The sequence below is a fragment of the Megalopta genalis genome, chromosome 11 (genome assembly GCF_051020955.1).
Source record: "Megalopta genalis isolate 19385.01 chromosome 11, iyMegGena1_principal, whole genome shotgun sequence".
Lineage (NCBI taxonomy): Eukaryota > Metazoa > Arthropoda > Insecta > Hymenoptera > Halictidae > Megalopta > Megalopta genalis.
Window position 1 is genome coordinate 6,367,600 of NC_135023.1, and position 17,586 is coordinate 6,385,185.

At 47.2% G+C, this 17,586-nt stretch overlaps 1 protein-coding gene across 1 annotated transcript; it reads right to left on the reverse strand.

The window, feature by feature from the left end:
• Nucleotides 1–760: 760 nt before the first annotated feature.
• On the reverse strand, nt 761–17,179 carry LOC117226076 (segmentation protein paired). Its single transcript, XM_033480053.2, has 5 exons — nt 16,708–17,179; nt 12,290–12,428; nt 11,662–11,951; nt 4,280–4,693; nt 761–3,462 (listed from the first exon to the last, which is right to left on the reverse strand). The coding sequence occupies exons 1-5, from the start codon at nt 16,766–16,768 to the stop codon at nt 2,879–2,881; spliced, it is 1,488 nt and encodes a 495-aa protein (XP_033335944.2). The 5' UTR covers nt 16,769–17,179; the 3' UTR covers nt 761–2,878.
• Nucleotides 17,180–17,586: the final 407 nt, after the last annotated feature.

Below are 17,586 nucleotides of genomic sequence, written 5' to 3' on the forward strand. Positions count from 1 at the left end.
GTTAGTTCACAAAGCCGCCACCGTAGATGGCGCCACCGGCCGCTGTTTCTATCCTTGTTGCACAATCAGCTTTCCTTGTCTAACGCATTATAGAGATAGGGGAACTTATATCGCATTCTCTTCGCAGTAAAAATATTCGCTGGCGTGAAAGTGATCTTTGTGGAGATTAGACCCCTGTTTCTACATAAGAATTAATTAGATTTGTTGCTTTATTTCGCTGAAACTTTGCCGAGATATAATATTCTTTCTTGAAATTTTTATACAATATTGTTCAATATATTATATAACTGTTAGGACATTTACCAAGTTTGAGGAACATTGCAGGGGCGTATATTAAATGTTTCAGAATGTTTCTCTTGATATCTGAGATACATTTTTTTATTAAAAAAGTCGTGTGAGTGTAAATAATTGAAATTTCTGTGTACCGCAGTCTATTCTAACGATGTTGGTATTTCAGAACGTGTAACATAGAACATCATATTGCTATACCTCGTTTGTGTTCCGAGTACCATCTCACGTTGCGAGGATATCAGTTTCAGCGTTTCAACGCGGATGGTGCCACGAACCTACGAAGAGTTAGCTTAAATCTGTCTTACACAACTATACTATACACGATATCGTTTCATATACGTATGAAAACCTACACGCTTTTTGTGCATCATTGTCACATTTGTCCATTTCTTGAAAATAAACGTTTACCTGAAAATTGATTGTCTATGAAATTGATAAAGCTTTTGGACGAATTTGTTAACGACAAACGTTTTCATTAAACTTTTATTGAATTATCGTTGGCAATAAAATACAATATGTACCGACTATTCAATATTTTATACAATGTTTGCGCATTAAATTATCCTAGCATTTACAGTAAAACAGTGTTTCCACACAGCGTTGGAATTAAAAATTCACCGTCGAGCAAAGGCTGATTATTTTCTCAATAGTCGAAACCGCGTTACAATCGTTGTACTTGCTTCACAAAAATATTCTCGACAATAGTTCCTAATTAAAATTGTAATACTAACGCGATACTATTATTTACATATTAAATACATTTTTGGTCAGACTGTATACACACGAAACGTGAAATAATAGAAACTTAAGACGAAGTACCCGAAAACCAAGAATGAAGGAAGGAACTACCGAAATATTTACACTACCTATTTATTTAACACGTTGAGCGCGCGGCCGATTTTGCTGGGTTTTCCGTTAAAGCGGCCTTAATTATATAATAAAGGTGGCAATATTTTTTAACTTATTTTTTAACCAGTCCCTGGCAACAGACGCCGCCTAAGAAAAAGTACACAAAAGGACTGACACCGCACTCAACGTGTTAATTACATCATTAATTTATACTTCACAAGTTATACGATAATTCACAATTGTTGCATAAAGAAAGAATGATCGAAGAGTTGCCAGCAAACTGTCTTCAATCACGAATTAATAGCATTTACCACGTTTCAACTTACAAATTTACGTTCTCGCGTATATTATATAATCACTGGACGCGTCTGTCCCGAAGATAGCGAACACAGAAAAATTATTCTAAAATTTATACAACGACGTACATTACAAACCTAACGTTTAAAACAAATACACACTGAATTTACTGGCACGACTTAATAAGTTTCTCCAGTGCTTTGATCTTAACAAGATTCTATTTTATCCTCTCTTGCTGCTACTTTCTTTAAACAAAAGAACATTTAAATAAATAGCTACAGTTAAATCCTCTCTACTAACTATCCAAAAGGACGCTTTGCTAGATAAGGGCACTTGAATCGTCGATTTTTCTTAACAAAGTAGAGCAGGGTGTCGGAACGCATCCGAACGCAACATATCTGCTGCCAAGGCTGCGCCTTCTGACTACAGTAATGTCTCTCTAATCGACGCTCGGATTGTCCACAAAAATGGACGATTCGGGAAGAGGAGATACGATTATTCGCGCCTCGTAGCTCGTTTTTATAGTTGTTGGCAATTCGTAACTATAAAAACGAACCGCAAGGCACGAATAATCGTATCTCCTCTTCCCGAATTGTCCATTTTTGCGGACAATCCGAGCGTCGATTAGAGAGACATTACTGTACCGCCGCTGCGTCCCGCTCCCCGCGTTGCTTCCAGCACAGCCTTCGCGGTAGCAACGTTGCGTACCAAAGCGTTCCGAGCCCTCTAATAGAGCATCAGTCACATTGGTTTTATTAATTCTCCAATTAAGCATCTAATCGAGTATTTTGCAATCAAAATTAAATCTGTGTTCCGAGCTAATCGCCTGCCTCGAACACAGACTCATCGTCGAATACTCAAGCGGCACATTCCCTCATTCGTTTTCTCAGACTTCAAAGTCCGCAGATCTCGCAGATTTCACAGATTTCTTAGATCTCGTAGATCTCGCAGATTTCTTAGATTTCTTAGATCTCGTAGATGTCGCAAATTTCGCAGATTTCGCAGATTTCTTAGATCTCGTAGATGTCGCAAATTTCGCAGATTTCGCAGATTTATTAGATCTCGTAGATCTCGTAGATTTCTTAGATCTCGTAGATCTCGCAGATTTCGTAGATCTCGTAGATCTCACAGATTTCGTAGATCTCGCAGATCTCGCAGATTTCGTAGATCTCGCAGATCTCGCAGATGTCGGAGAGAGAATCGCAGACGTCTGAGAATCGGTTCTCAGTTAGGATTTCCGATGCTCGTTACATTCGAAGAGGCCAAGCACCATGGCAATCGGTCCAACAGTGGCCGCGTAAACCTAATCGCCGACCAGCAGACTTTACAATGCCTACAGTCTGCCGACAGAGAGGGCCGATGGTTCGCAGACGGATAAAACGTTCAACAATCACAAGCCAAACCAGTTGGCACTTGTACATCGCGCAAGAATCGAAGGACCTCAGTACCAGCTGTAGAATGGTTGGTGAGGGGTAGGTCTTGGTGGTTGTTGGAAGCCTTGAGCACCGTAATGGCTGGCGAAGGCTTGATGGGGATGGCTGGTGTGCGCATGGGGTTGCTGTAGGCTGGAAGGGGGGCTAGGGAGTCCCACCCTTCCGCCACCGGGGATTGGCAGGTTCCAAGAGGGCGAGGTGTTCCCTTGACTGGTTTGTTGCTGCTGTTGTTGCTGCTGCTGCACAGGGGAGGCAGAGCTGATGGGGAGGTCGGAGGGGGTCAAATGGTCGGAGGAAGGGTTCGAGTTGCCGGAATTGGGACCCATCATGGTCACCAAGGAGTTCGGGGTGGGAGGGAGCTGATGGCTGCTGGGTTGTTGATAAGTGGACGAAGCCGAGGCCGCCGGAGATGCTTGGTGGGTCATGTGGTTGGCGCTGGTCGAAGACGTCGCAGGCAGCAGGGTGCTGGGATATGTCACCGATGGTGGCAAGCCGTAACCGGGTGCCGACCCGACCGACGAAGGCAGGCGGGTCGACTCGGACGCCAGTTGATGAGACATGCTGGCGTGGTGGGACGAATATAGCTCCGGAACTGTGGAAAATAATGTGAATTAGGCGACAACCTCTTCTGTTCTTTCAAAGAGTTGATAGTAGCTAGAGGAGCTATTAGGTCGAGTCGTGAAATAATTTCCGTTTCTTTATCGGACATTTATTTTGTTTTCTTTGTGTGTACAGTAATTTCTCTTAAAAATCTCTCGCGTGTGTCGGGATTGAGAAATCGGCACACACACAGATCTGATAATATAATACTAAATCGCGATTCTTCGGGCCTTGCGGCTCGTTTTTATAGAAACTCGGGGCAGTCGGTAAAAAAAGGCAACGACCAGCGTGCTGCTGTACATTAATATGAATACATAGTAGTGCTAGAATAAAAACGATGACTCTACTTTTTCATTTTTCATTTTTTGCCACGATTCGAAGGCAATTCCGAGGCCATGCGACACGATTCGAAGGCAATTCGGCCACGTGACACATAGACCTAGGACTGACAAGCACAGGGAAATTCAGAGCAACCCGAAATTTGGCATTTCCGGGAGAAATTACTGTACTCGATCGTCCCGATGACGATGAAATGTCTCGTGATCAGTAAATACGAACAATAGATTCTACCTATTCGCGACTAGACTACGAATTTTATGCAAAAATGAGAGAAATGGCATCGTGAAATACAAAACAGAAAGAACATAAAGGAACACGATCGTGTTATTTTTAAATAATTAAAATTGTCAAGAGAAGAGACACGTTCTACTCGACTCACAATTTTCGAAATCGATGGAAAAACATTTGTATTATGCATAAAGTTTCGCAGTCCGTTTACGATTCGACCTAATAGAGACGTTGAAGCCTACCTTGACTGGAGGAGAAAGTTGTGTCAGGCAGAGTCTGTCCATGGGGATGAGCATGAGGGTGGTTCGAAGGTACGGTGGCCGCGGTGTGAGGATGCGGTGCAGCCGGAGGATGGAGGACGTAGGACGCAGCAGGATAAGCCACGGAGCTAACGTAGCCGCCGGAAGTCGTCGAAGATAATTGCTTCCTGAGCCTGGCTCTCCTGTTGCTGAACCAGACCTGTATCCTAGCCTCCGTTAACTTGGTTCTTTGGGCCAGCTCCTCTCTGGTGTAGATGTCCGGGTATTGGGTCCTCTCGAAGGCCCTTTCCAGCTCGTCCAGCTGGTGGGCCGTGAAGGTGGTCCTACACCTTCTCTGCTTCCTCTTCAGGGGGATCCCTGGCTCGCTCTCGCAATCCGAGCCGGAGCTGGCTTTGCCTGAAGAAAAGAAAACGATCGAGAAGGATGGAGAATCTGATCAACGTGGAAATTGAATGGTAATTATTTTAGATAAATCGACAGAACCGAACTCGCCGAACGATAGGGTTTGCCGCGAGGACACGTTTTTACGGGCTCGCCAACGAATCGAAACGCTGGCGCGTAAACCATGGCATCACCGAGGAGGAAGAAGGTGTTTTACAAACGCGGAGCTTGCCCTCCTTTCGGGTCTGGCGTTAACAACCGACAACTGGTTAGCAGAACGAGCAACAAAATAATAGAAATACACCGAAATAATGGGGTGCCGGGACCCGGCCCGGAGGGTCGAAAATTACGGGGTCGTGTCTAATAGCTATTAATTCCTCGTGTCACCTGCCCGGCCCCGTCTCTCCAGGTGAACGCACGTTTATGGTTTGTTTTGCCGAACCGGAGTTCAAAAGGGCCGCACTACGCGCCGCACACATTGCGCTGCTTATTTCACACTCGATTCGCGACCGACTCTCGTTGGCCATACTGCTCGCCCCCTTCCCCTCCTGCCCCTTTTGACTCTTTTGTTTCGATCGGTGGCCACGTCCATTATTATCGACGGGCATTAAACATACCGAAATAGACCCCATCGAGGAAACTCCTCCGGTCGCGGGGCGAGCGTTTCTTTGCGCGAAAATTCATAATTCGCATATTCTGCTTGGAAAACTTGACACGTCGAGTGCCTCGTCGATTGTACATAGACGACGGTATTTTTTAATCGGGATTCGAAATTTATTTTACTTGATCTATAGGCTCGGTTTCGTCGATTAAATTAATTCCAGATCGCGGGAAGTTTTTTAATTGCTGTTCGACGCTCGAACGCGATATCCCCGACACTCAAATTTTCAAATTACAGAATAAAAATCGAAATAAAAATAGATGGATCGACGAGAGAAGAAAACGGCGGGCCAATTTCCGGAGGAAAAGTCGATCGCGTTCGCTTTCGGGTCGCGACGCGAATGGAAAATCGGAGGGAAGGTAGGCGATGGGAATCGCTATAGTTTGTGCGGAACGCCAGAAGCGAGCCGATGCGAGAAAGGAAAAGGAAGAAGCGGGTCCCCGGGTCCGGGAATAGAGTCCGTGTCGAATGGGCATCAACGCGGGGCGTCCCGGCGTCAGGCGTCGTCGGCCGATTAGTCGCGGCCCGCGCAAAGCCCGCTCGACAATTTCAAGACGCGCCGGGGCCTTCGCTCTTCCGCGACTTCTTCTTTTTACGGACGTGTCGTCCGTCTCCGCGGTTCCCGATGATAAATTCGCTGTAATCTAAAAATGCGAGCCGTCTGCGGGAGCCTCGCGTCGTCGTCGCTCGAATTCCTCGGGAAACGAACAATTCCTCGAGCCTCTCTATTCTTCGCGAGCTACGCTCCTCGACAATTTCCTCCCCCACGTTCTACGATTACACTCGGATTTATTTCGCCTTCTAATACAGCGGTCTAATACACCGTGAACGTACAGTATTGCCGCAGCTTACACCTTCCACCCTCTAAAAGCATCGGGACGCTTACAGAAAATTGAATAAATTTGAGAAACCGACAGGAAATTCTTGTAATTTCTTCGTTCGCTTCGAACTTAATTTCATGAAACTGCAACAGTAAATTCTCCCTAGTTTACGATCAGATTGTGCACAATTGGTCAATGTTTAACAACAATCGGTAGCTATAGAAATGAGCCGCAAGCCTCGAATAACCGTACCTGCTCTTCCCAAATCATCTATTTTTGTGTACGATCTGGGCGTGTCAATTTTATAAGACAGAATCGAAGTTTCTTTTCGAGACTTCGAAAGAAGAATTTAAATATTCCGCGTGCCAAATACGAACTCCATAAATATCTGCAGCGTATTAATAAGCGGGCAAGACGCTTCCGAAACGAGCAGATTTTCGAGATAATTAGGGTCAAACGAGGGGTTCGATGCGGATAAACAAGCGTTCGATGTGTACCTTCTCCGCGAAAGATCGCCGAGCAGAGTGCTTACGCGACGATCTTTCTCGGCCGAGATCTCGGCCGAAATTGATCGATAAATCCTTGTAAACGCACCTTTTTCGGAGCTTATTAAGCCTGCCGTTTTTTCCTCAACCCTTTCAACGAGTTCCCGAAATCGGGAACTCGAGAGAGAGCGCGCGGCTTGCTGCTCGGTTCCCTCGAAAAGTCGGATGGAAGCGATTTCGCGGGATCACGGCAGAAATTGCAACCTCCGCGAGGCTAAGCGCTTGCTACCGGCTAGTTATTACCAAACTTTCGAACCCCGGAATTAACCCGCTGGGTGTTAGAGATTGCTGGGTAGCCGGCCGAAGCGATTCCGCGGCACGGATCGTCGGAAGATCGTCGACGAACGGCGCACGCGTTCGTTTTCTTCCGTAGAAATCGAGGAAAACTGCTGGGATACATGTTATCGAATCGCCGAATGCAACTTGAAAAATCAAGGTTATATTCGCGATTGTTGGAATATTGAAATAACTACCAATCGCGACGTGTAACGTCGATGTATCGTCACGCGTTGTTTATGGTGACATCTGTACATTGATTGTATTGTCTGTATTGTATAAGCGATGCTCTTTCTCAATCTTGTGCCGGCAATTAACGTGAACACTTCTCTTTGGATTATTGTACAAGGATTGTAAGGTTTTTCTGGTTTTATGAATTGATTATGACAAATTACTCCAAACTATGCTGCTTAGCTATGAACCTCGACGCTTTATTTTGCTTACACATACTCACTCTCTCTCTCTCTCGCTTACGCCTAACGCCTGTAACCGTTCATCGCCTTTCAAACCCAACCGATCTCTCTCTCTCTTTCTCTCTCTCTCACACACACACATACATCTCGCGTCCTTCGCCACGCATATCCACATGTACACCGCATTTCTTAATCTCTCTACAGTTTTTTAATACATAAAGGATTGTAATCAAATGTAAAATAATCTCCAAGGTACAGTAAATTCTCGCTAATTTTCCTTCAGCTTGTGCACGAAAATGGACAATTTGAGAAGAGAAGATACGATTATTCGAGCCTTCTGGCTCGTTTTTATAGTTAACCATCGTCAAGAACTATAAAAACGAGTCACGAGGCTCGAATAATTTTCTCTTCTCAAATTGTCCATTTTTGTGCACAATTTGAGCGTCAGTTAGAGACATTATTCCTTCAATTCTAACATTCTGCAGATTTAATCTTCGCAACCCTTAATATGTTAACGAAAAAATTAATCTTCAAATTATCTTCTAATTCCGTCACCCACGCGCGAATAACGCAGCAACGAAGCAGTCGAATAAAAAATTTGGAGAAGACACTTCGGCCCGAACACCAGAAAATCGAACGTTCGTAGGTGCGGTTTAGTTTGTGCGACGACGGGTCATGAAAAATTGCTGATTCGAACGCGTGTTTCCCGGTGGTTTCGAAAACCGCATTCGGCGGTGGTCGGCGCTTCTGAGGCTTTCCCACCCCCGGCGGCAGTTAACGCGATGTTTTTGCCCTCCTCTTTTTGTTTTGAAAGGGCGGCCGACCATCGGGCCCGATCGACTTACACAAATCTACGGGCCAGTTTCTTCCCGTTCCTCTCTTTCAAGTGTGCCGACGAACTCTGTTCCGACAGACCACCGCCGTCGGTACCAGAGTCTCTCGGCTGTCTGTGTCTCTTCGCCGAGGGTGGAAACAACCCCCTACCGTGAGAAATCTTTAACGTCGATCATCGTGCCCCGCTCGCAAAAGATATTTCGCCGAGAGACCGAGTCCGATATATCCGTTCCATCTTGATGCAGGTGTTTGGAAAATCCACCGACATATTTTTACGTGTCCTATCGATTTTATTTTACTCCATGCAATGCTAATCAATTTATAAAAAAAGAACTGTCCAGTAAAAATGTACGGATATTTACAAAATTAACGAACCCCGTCAAGTTCCCTGCAACTCGTTGGAATCGTCGAGAAGAAGAATTAACCCTTTACACTCGAAGCCATTTGAACCGTAAATCTAAAATAATTTTTCTGACTTCTGGTATTTCCATTTTATATGACAAAGTGCATTGTATGCATGTGAAATTGAATCTTGCGATAACTTGTGACGACGGTTACACTTTTAACGATTTGTTGAATTTAAACTTCGTTAATATAAAAATTATCTTATAACGCGAACTAACAATTTTAGCGGTGCCTCAGAGTCACCACTCGAGTGCAAAGGGTTAATAGAGAAGGTATCTCCTCTGTCTCGCAATTTCGTATAAAAATGCAGTCGCAGAAAAATCCCAAAGATCCGAACGGTTTCCGAACGGTTTCCGAACGGTTTCCGAACGGCTTGCCGGACTTTCCAATGGCGGCAAACTTTCTCGGAAATCGTCGGAAGCGAACTTCTCCGATATTTCAATAAATCCTGGCACCGTGGGACGTACCCGGAGGAAGATGACCGCCTAAGCGACAGCGTTTAGGGTTGTCCCAGCTCCGTGCACAGATGATGATCGTCAAAGTATTAACACACTCGGAGGGTCCACTTGCCTCGAACGAACTAATTACAGTGTCCGCTGATAATCGAGCGCGATGAATCGGCCGAGGTATCGTTCACCCGAGCCAAGATCCCGCAGATCCAGTAGATCCTGTGCGCGGATCTTCTCCTCCGGAGTCTCTCTCGGCTCTCGATACCACCTATCGAACTTTCGGGGTCCGTGCACGTGGGCATGTACCGGGCGGCGAGAAAATTACAGAGAGCTACCGATCGTTCTGCGCGGCGCGGCACGGCGGGGCACGGCGGGGAACTGCGGGGCGGTACGGGAACCCGGTAATTTCCAAGATCGAGAAACGCGAGGCTGATTAATGCGCGACCATTTAATTTATTCATTCACCGTTTCTTCTCCGCGGACCGGGCGCGCAGCTCCCGTCGGAGGGAAGATGATTCCTTGGTGGTCTTGGCAGGCCAGCTGATGGGGCGTGTCATCGGGAACGATCGTGAGCGCGAACTCGCTACTAAGTTCCGACATCTTCGCAATTTTCCTATTCCGATCGGTTCTGGTAATTATGCTTATTTCGTGCTACTTGCGCCCGAGCGAAATTCTCCGTGGGCCGGGCCAGGCCGGGCCTTCGGGGGCAGCGGGGGGTAAGTTCGAGGAATCATTAAAGGCCATGAGCTCTTAACGGGTTCGCGATCCTCTGCCACCGCTCTGGCAGTGTCTATTTTGTAGGCAATTCGGATTATTCAGTTGCGAGGGGTTGACTGCTTTGTTCGGAAGACATTTTGGGACATTGAAAATAGTTTTCAGAATTAATTAATTACTATTTAACCGTTATCCGGATTTTACGGTGGCCGCGGCGGTGCTGCGCAAGTTTAAACGACTTGCGTTCATGTAATTTAGTTGAAAATTCGTGCAGTTTCTATGTATAATCTATGTTAAATCTGCTGAGGGTAATTAGAAGCGAGCGCGAACACACAAAGTGTGTTTCTTTCACATTATTATACTTTGCGTATTGCTACAACGCGGTTATTTAGTTTGTAGCTCGCGTAAGTGTTTAATAAATAACAAAATCATCGAGTTTGCAATGTTTCGACGTAAATTGGAAGCGTGTAATATTTATTGAAACAATAAGGGATAATAATTGGCAGTCCGGTGAAGGGTCAACTATCCTAGAAGTTGTCCTAGATCGATTCTAGAGCGATTAGGATAATAGTAAAAATCTGCAAGATGCGTTCACGGCTATTTTTCAACGAATCGATGTCGATCGAAAATATTCTGCGAAGCTATTTGCTATGGAAAATGTTCAACAATTGTACAGGGTTCGAATAAAATGGTGGTCCTCCGGTCTACTTTGACGGAGCCGTTGCAATCGTTCCGCAGAACGCGACTGACACACTTTTTTTTCAAACGAACGTCCGCCAAGAGTGATTATTAGGTGGAACGGTTCGCGGCGAGCACCGGAAGCGCATAAAGATGTCTTATTTTCCCGAGGGTCGGGAGTCGCGCGCGATAGTCCAGGGTTTCCGATGATATCAAAAGTGGTTTAGATCTCGGTGGATTGATAAAAGTAGCAATGGCTCCGCGCGCCGCGGCGGGTTTTGCAACTTTCCACAAGTGGACGTTCGAAGCGGCTCTATCGAACCCTAATATCTGCCGAAGAGATCTTCGTGCCGCGGTATTAGCCCCGGATATCTTCGTCCGAGTTAAACGGCAGGGGAAACCGCAACTAAGAAACACTTTTTCGAAAGGTCCGCGATGATTAAAGAGTCCCGGGAGGAAAGTTTCTGGCCGGAGTCGCGAATTAACTGCGAACTACATCGCTAAGCTCCACTTTTGATCTGCCTCGTAATTTCCTGCGCGGGTAATTTGCCCACGGATGGAACATTACCCTGCGCAGGAAGCTGTTACACCTTAATGGTCGCTTTTATCGCGGACACACTTTTTGCTGGAAAAACCGCCGGCGAATTTCGCGAAGCCGTGCATACACGAAGAGTCGGGGACGCGAAACCCGAAGCGACCGGGTAGCAGAACGCGCGCGCGCGCGCGTGCGCGTTCCAGGAGAAGAGAGGCCCGAATCTTCGAGGGGCTATCGCCGCGCTGGATTTTCAGCGCACGCGAAAAAGCGGATTATTCTCGAGGCCGAGAAAATTAGGGGTGGCAAAAAGCCCGGTCGATTCAATTTCCGACTCGACCCATTGGAGCCTCGGGGACCAAATTACGGTGCCGGTGTCGTTATAATCTAATTTTCCACGGTGGCGCTGTCGCGGGAGAACATTCGCGGGAGCCTGATTCACTGATTCAGCCGGATCATCAATCTTGGTCGCCGCGGATGGGAAAGATCGCGCGGACATTTTTTGTTCGACGCTTTTTCGAATATTCTCGCGCGCCGTCTAATATTTTTCCCTTTCCGTCGACATTCTTCTCGGGACCCCGCGGCCTCGTTTTCATCGAATCGTGCGTACATTCTTCTTCGAAAATTCCCTATGGAAACTGTTCGATGAACTCACCGTCTCCTAGCTTAGTCTCGTCCTCGGGATCCCGACCCCTCAGTAGCCTGGAGATCGCGGAAACGCTGGGAGCACTGGTCCTGTCGCAGATTCCCTCCTTGATCAGACGATCGCGAATTTCCCAAGAGAATATCCCGGGATTGTCGCGCTTGTACTCCTCGATCCTGGCCTCGACTTCCGGCGTGGCTACCCTCGGTTTGCTACCGCCGATCACGCCCGGCCTGATGCTTCCGGTTTCCTGGTACCGGTTCAGAATCTTCGAGACGCAACCGTGAGACACCCTCAATTGTCTACCAAAGCAAAAATTACAGAAATTCAGGGGACAGGGTGTCCCATAATTACGTCAATGCCCCGAAAAGAATCGATTTCTCTGGTCAGTCGAAGTAACTTTTTTCCTTAGCGAATCACACCTCTCCGTATGTTGACGTTATTATGGGACACCCTGTGTTGTTCTACGATCAAGGTAGAAGAAAGAAGCTTTCAATCGACGGAGAGAGTTTATGGAATTTCAGAGCTAGAAGAATCTAGCTCTGAAATCTAGGCTATAAATATCGTAAGAACGCAGGAAGATTAATTTCAAGAATATATTTGTTCAGAGTGGAAATTAGAGAACGAGTGGTCGCGTTACCTTGATATGACGCACGGCCTGACCCCGGCAGCGGCCATCTCGACGATCTTCAATCGGATATGATTCGGCAAAGGGCGTCCATTGATGAAGACACCGCCGAGCTGATTGACGCGGCCCTGACCCGGTATCGATCCCAAATCTGCGGCAGAAAACGATCTTCCATTAATACCGGCGAACACCCCCGGCGAACATCCGTGTAAGAGAGTAGGATCCGTTCGAAGGCCGATTGCGAAACGATCCGAGTCCTTTTGTTTCGCAGCCGAGCGAAAGAACGGGCCGAGAGAACAGTTACTCGATGGCGAATATAAAGAGAAACTTGGATTTATCGTTCCACCTTCACCTCGACGTGTTTCCTGCGTTCTCGTGGGGAGGCTCGGCGGCAAAGGGGAACGGCGCAAGAAGGAAGGAGACTCTCGAGTCGAGAGAAGGAAAGAGTTATTGTGCCACGCGGTCCCATAAATAACGATAAGACCAATGAATTCGAAGGGTTTACGACGCACAACACTGATAGCGTATAATTTGCCGGGTCGAGTGCGATCGGGACCGTTCGCACTGCCGGTCCCTCGTTTTGCTCCGCGCGTCATCGTACGTTTTCCTAATTAACGCGTCTCCCATCGGATCGAGCCGAGACGTCTGCCGACAGATCTCGCCGAACGACCGTGTCGCATCGAAAAGAGTCGTCTCATGCAGACGTTTCGCGATCTCCACGAGCCGGAAACGAGGGTCCGCCGTCCGCGATTAATTATAATAAGCGGCGTTTTTCCACGGAGCAATTTAATCGATGAACCTGGTTGCAGATGCAGGTTGCAGCAGAGAATTTTTCCTTGAGCCGAGGCGAACGCAGGCGAACACGAGATCGCTGATTCGAACGTAAAAGTTCTTTCCGTTGGATCGCAGGCTTCCAGCTAATCGAGTCGAATATTAACGGCAACTGGATCGATCGCGATCGAAAACGAGCAAAACAGCTCTGCCCGTGCAGACCGTGTGACTCATTATTCTTGGCATAGTAACGAGAAGAAAAACTGTGTGTTGTCCCCGCACGACACCGCGATATAGTCGATTATACATAGAATATAAAGTGCGGCGCGTGGTCGCCGAAGCGAGACATCGCCGCGAGGAAAAACAAATTGTTAGTTACTTATTGCCCGATAGTATAATCGAACTAGCCGATCGATCATAAAATGTTCACACGGTCTCTCGCTGGCTTTGGGTTTTCTTCCACCTCCTTGACGGCCGTCTATCGTCGAAGAAATTTCGTCGGCTCGGGACAAGAAGCTGTACCGTTTTATGGAAACCCTTGGAAATTGTTACTTCGCGCCGCGATATTAGGTGAAGAAACAATGGAGGTGTTTTTGCAGCTGGGAGAAGTAACATGTTCGAGTCACTTTGTACATCCTGAGAAAGAAATCGTGGTACCAGCGAACGTTCGAGCTTCGTAATTTGTGCATCGAAGAAAAATCGCGCGTAGAGAAATCAACTTTTGAAACGTCGTACGTCGAGTTTTTCTAGAAAAATACATATTGGACAATTTTTTTTAAAAAAAAAGATCGTAAAAGCGTTGGAGATTGTTCGATCTAAAAGCGTATCTGCATAATTGAAAATGACCGAGCATCGCTCAATGACGATCGAGTAAAAAAAGCTTATGGAGTTGTGACATAACTGCGGTCGCGGAACACATTTCGTTAAAAAACCACATTAGAGACCTTCGATGTTGCGAGGAAAAAATTCGAGCACGATCGCGGACAAGCAGGAAGCTCGATTTTCACAGAAAAATTCTAAAAGATCGCGGTCGACGGAGAATACTTAATTGAGGAGCGATTAAAGACCTTCGACGACTATCGAGCAAAAAGCGAACAGTAGAATTTAAAGTCCAAAGAAACAGGCTACATAATTTCCATGGAAAAAAATTTCCTCGAAGGGTATAGCTGACCAATCTGTAACGCAAGTCCTTCGATATCGATGGAATAAAAAATGATAACTTAAATCGTTTGCGAGTGAGTCGAGCTGTGTCGACGGAGAACGATTTTCTTCGTCCCGAACGTTTTCCCGCGGTTTTTCGTGGCGGGAGCTGCGATTCCACGTGCTGGGAGGTCCCAAAAACAGGATCGATTAACATAATCGGTGATTGGAAACCTGATCGGTTTCCCACGGTGATCTCGCGCGTCAAGGTGACGCGCGAAGACGAACGGGGCGGGAGAATTCGAGCGAATCGTTCACGTAACGAAGCGAGGGACGAGGAACGCGAGAGAGAATGAGAGAGAAAGAAAGAGAGAGAGAGAGAGAGAGAGAGAGAGAGAGAGCAGGAGGAAAAAATGGAGAGCAGGAGGGGAGCAGGTTGAATCGCTGGTCGGAATTGCGCAGAATCCGTCGTCAAAGTTGCATAATCGGTGTTGTGCACCGGTTAGAGTGCCGCCGACGGCCGAAAAACGTCGCGCAGCCTTCGAAAACCTGGCCTCGCGGGGGTGGAAAAAATTGCTGTTAATCTAGGCTGCTAATTAGAAAACTGCGCAAGGTTCCCGGTCGGTCCTCGACCCGGTTTCGAAGTCCGTTCGCTGGCGATCCACGAGATTTTCGATCTTGCCGCGATTAACGCGGTTAGCCGCGCGTTAATCGATGAGAAATGGAACTGTTAATTATTGGAAAACTGTGACAGCCTCCGCGAAGGATGTCTGCGAAGAAGAGAGCGACTTCCTCGATGCTAATCGAGCCGTGGATGATTTTCGCCCTCGCTTCTCACGCAGCCGGCGAACGGGTTTCGACATTCAGCGAAATAATTAACGATCGTCGATGCATCGAGCGGAGCGCGCCCGCGTAATTGCGAGAAACGCGTCCGCAACATTATCAATCTTCCAGGAATATTTAATTACCCGTTCTCGCCGGGCGTTAAACGCTTCCATTTTGCATACGAGCCGCGCGCGCGCGCGCGCAAACGATTCGTTGACTAATTGTCCGCCGCAATTAAACTCGGCAGTAACAACACACGGTGCGTAAACCCGGACAGTGACAAATGACGAGCCCCGGGACAAGCGTAAGCAACAAATAAAAATGCTAAATTCAGAGGACGCCTTACATTTGCATTCGCGATTACGTCCTCGAGTCGATCCACGCTCCTTATCCGGCTCTATGCTCGCGCGATCTATCCTTTGTTGTAATCGTTCGGCAAGATCTGCTTTTTAATCGATCAAGGGACCCGCATGGGCGTGCTCTCGGGCGCCCGGGAAAGCTGCAGCCACCCGGGGTTACCGAAATTTACGACGCCATAAAGTTTGGCACCCAGGAGTCCGTTTCCAAAAATCTGGCGAGCCGGCAACTCGATTTTACGAATTTTCCGGCAGGAAGAAACGACAATGCGGAACATGCTCGAGAATTACACGGTCGATTTTCGACTTCTGCTACGATTACGAGCGGAAACGAGCTACTAATCGCCGAAGATTAGCGACCTATTCGACAAAATTTTTCCGCTATTTCGAAGTCTCGCGTGTGCAGAATAAAATCGTCGAAATACTATCGGATGGAATTTCATCAGTTCCCTAATTACTACACGTTATTCGACCTTTTAATAAACGGAGAACGAAGTAAAATAGATAAGTGAAATGAAGAAGATTGAGAAAAATTTAAGGATCGCTTACACAATTAATCTAGAAGAAACGGAAATTGTGAGAATAATTTCGGATTGATCGCAACGTAAAAAGATTATTTGTCGGTGTGCAGATTTTTAAGGGTGCAACATGGAATGGGCGGGGTTGGAAGGGTCGAATAACCTTGACATAACTCCTAAAAATGTTCTGCAGAAGATGTTCTAAGAATGTTCTGTGTGCAGAGAATAAAAAACGAAATGGCGCAGACGTGCAAAGTGAAAAAGCAAGAGCACGGGAGTTTTCCAGAGCGTCGGCGGAACCCGTCGAAAAATACGTTTCAGTATTTATGACTGTTATTAATGGTAATGTTCCGGTGTTCAAGGGTCAGGTAAAGTTATATATCAATGGGACGTTTAAAAGTCTTTAAAGGTATCCTGTCACTCCATTGTCGGAGAGATTTTTCTGCCACCGGGCCAGTTGTAAAATCACTGTTCCGAATGGTCCTCGAACGTTGCACAATGCTAACGCAATCCTCGCACATTTTTTCCACGATTCTTCGGCTGTCTCTCGCTTCGACCCTCCCGAAAGTTTAACAATTGTTCTAGCACCGTCGGAACTGGATCTTGATCATAGATTATGCTATCAATGTTCGTAGAGAATGGAAAATTCTACAAATATCTCGAATATACGTTTTCTGACGCTGACGATCGATCTCTAGGGGCTCGGTTTAAAGAAAATTAAACCGCCTCAGTGGCAAATAAAACTTGTAAAATATTCGAAAAATCAGGGCAGTCCTGTCGAATCGGAGAAGAATCCTGCAGAACAGACTGCAAAGTTTACCTTGAAAGGGGTATCCAGTGAAGCAGGGTCGCATCATCGAAAAGTTCGTAGTCACCGTCATCTCAGCGCGTCCGCGCTCCCAGCCTCCACAAAACCGGCACGAAAGCCGTGTTTCACCCCGCACAGATCTCCGTAGGATCGGTAAGTATCACGAAACGATAGATGGATCACCGTGGCAACACTTTGCGAGCTCGTCGATGTCCGGCTTCCGCGATACGCGTTATCTCGACGCGACACGGCCAGGATATCGCACTGATCGGTATTCTCGGATCACGAGGACGACGAACTGTCACTGTCACACGATCTCCGCGAGGATCGGTAGCAAGCAGTCCTCGGATTCCACGCGGTCCAGCCTCCAGGACCCTCCTGTCGGATGCGTATATCCCCACCCACGTATCGGTCCTTGGAATATACCTGGCTCGTCGAGCAAACGTGGAATCGTTCGACGAACTTCGCTGGACCCGGACCGATCGGCTTTCTGATCCTGACTAGCTTCTTCGAGAACTCGCCACCGGGGTAACTAACACTTGGCCACTCCCATCGTCCACGACTTCTTCGTCGGCAGAGCAGCTGGTGGGGACGAAACGGTGAGCACTACGTTAGGCCTCGGTTAGGTGGCGAGGACAACGTGCTCGGCCCGGCCGCGTACCTGTTTCCGCGGCTATTCTCGACCAATCCAGGGCCAACAGCAATCCCCTTGGCAAGCCCCTCGAGTCACGCCCAGTCGCGCATGACTGGAAGCTTGCGGGGGAGGACTGCGGAGACCATGCTTGCGAGTGCTCCTTTTTCTAGACACGCTAAAGTGGGGGATGGTTTGGCCGATCATTTGGCTTTGTTTTTCATTTCGGAGTCGCGTCTTTTTGGACGGCTTTCTTCGCA

Coding starts and splice junctions, on each gene's coding strand:
- LOC117226076 (XM_033480053.2), bottom strand. CDS start 16,768: ATGACGGTGACTACGAACTTTTCGATGATGCGACCCTGCTTCACTGGA. Junction 11,952..12,289: donor AGGCCGTGCGTCATATCAAG/GTAACGCGACCA, acceptor TTGCTTTGGTAG/ACAATTGAGGGTGTCTCACG. Junction 3,463..4,279: donor AACTTTCTCCTCCAGTCAAG/GTAGGCTTCAAC, acceptor TATTTTCCACAG/TTCCGGAGCTATATTCGTCC.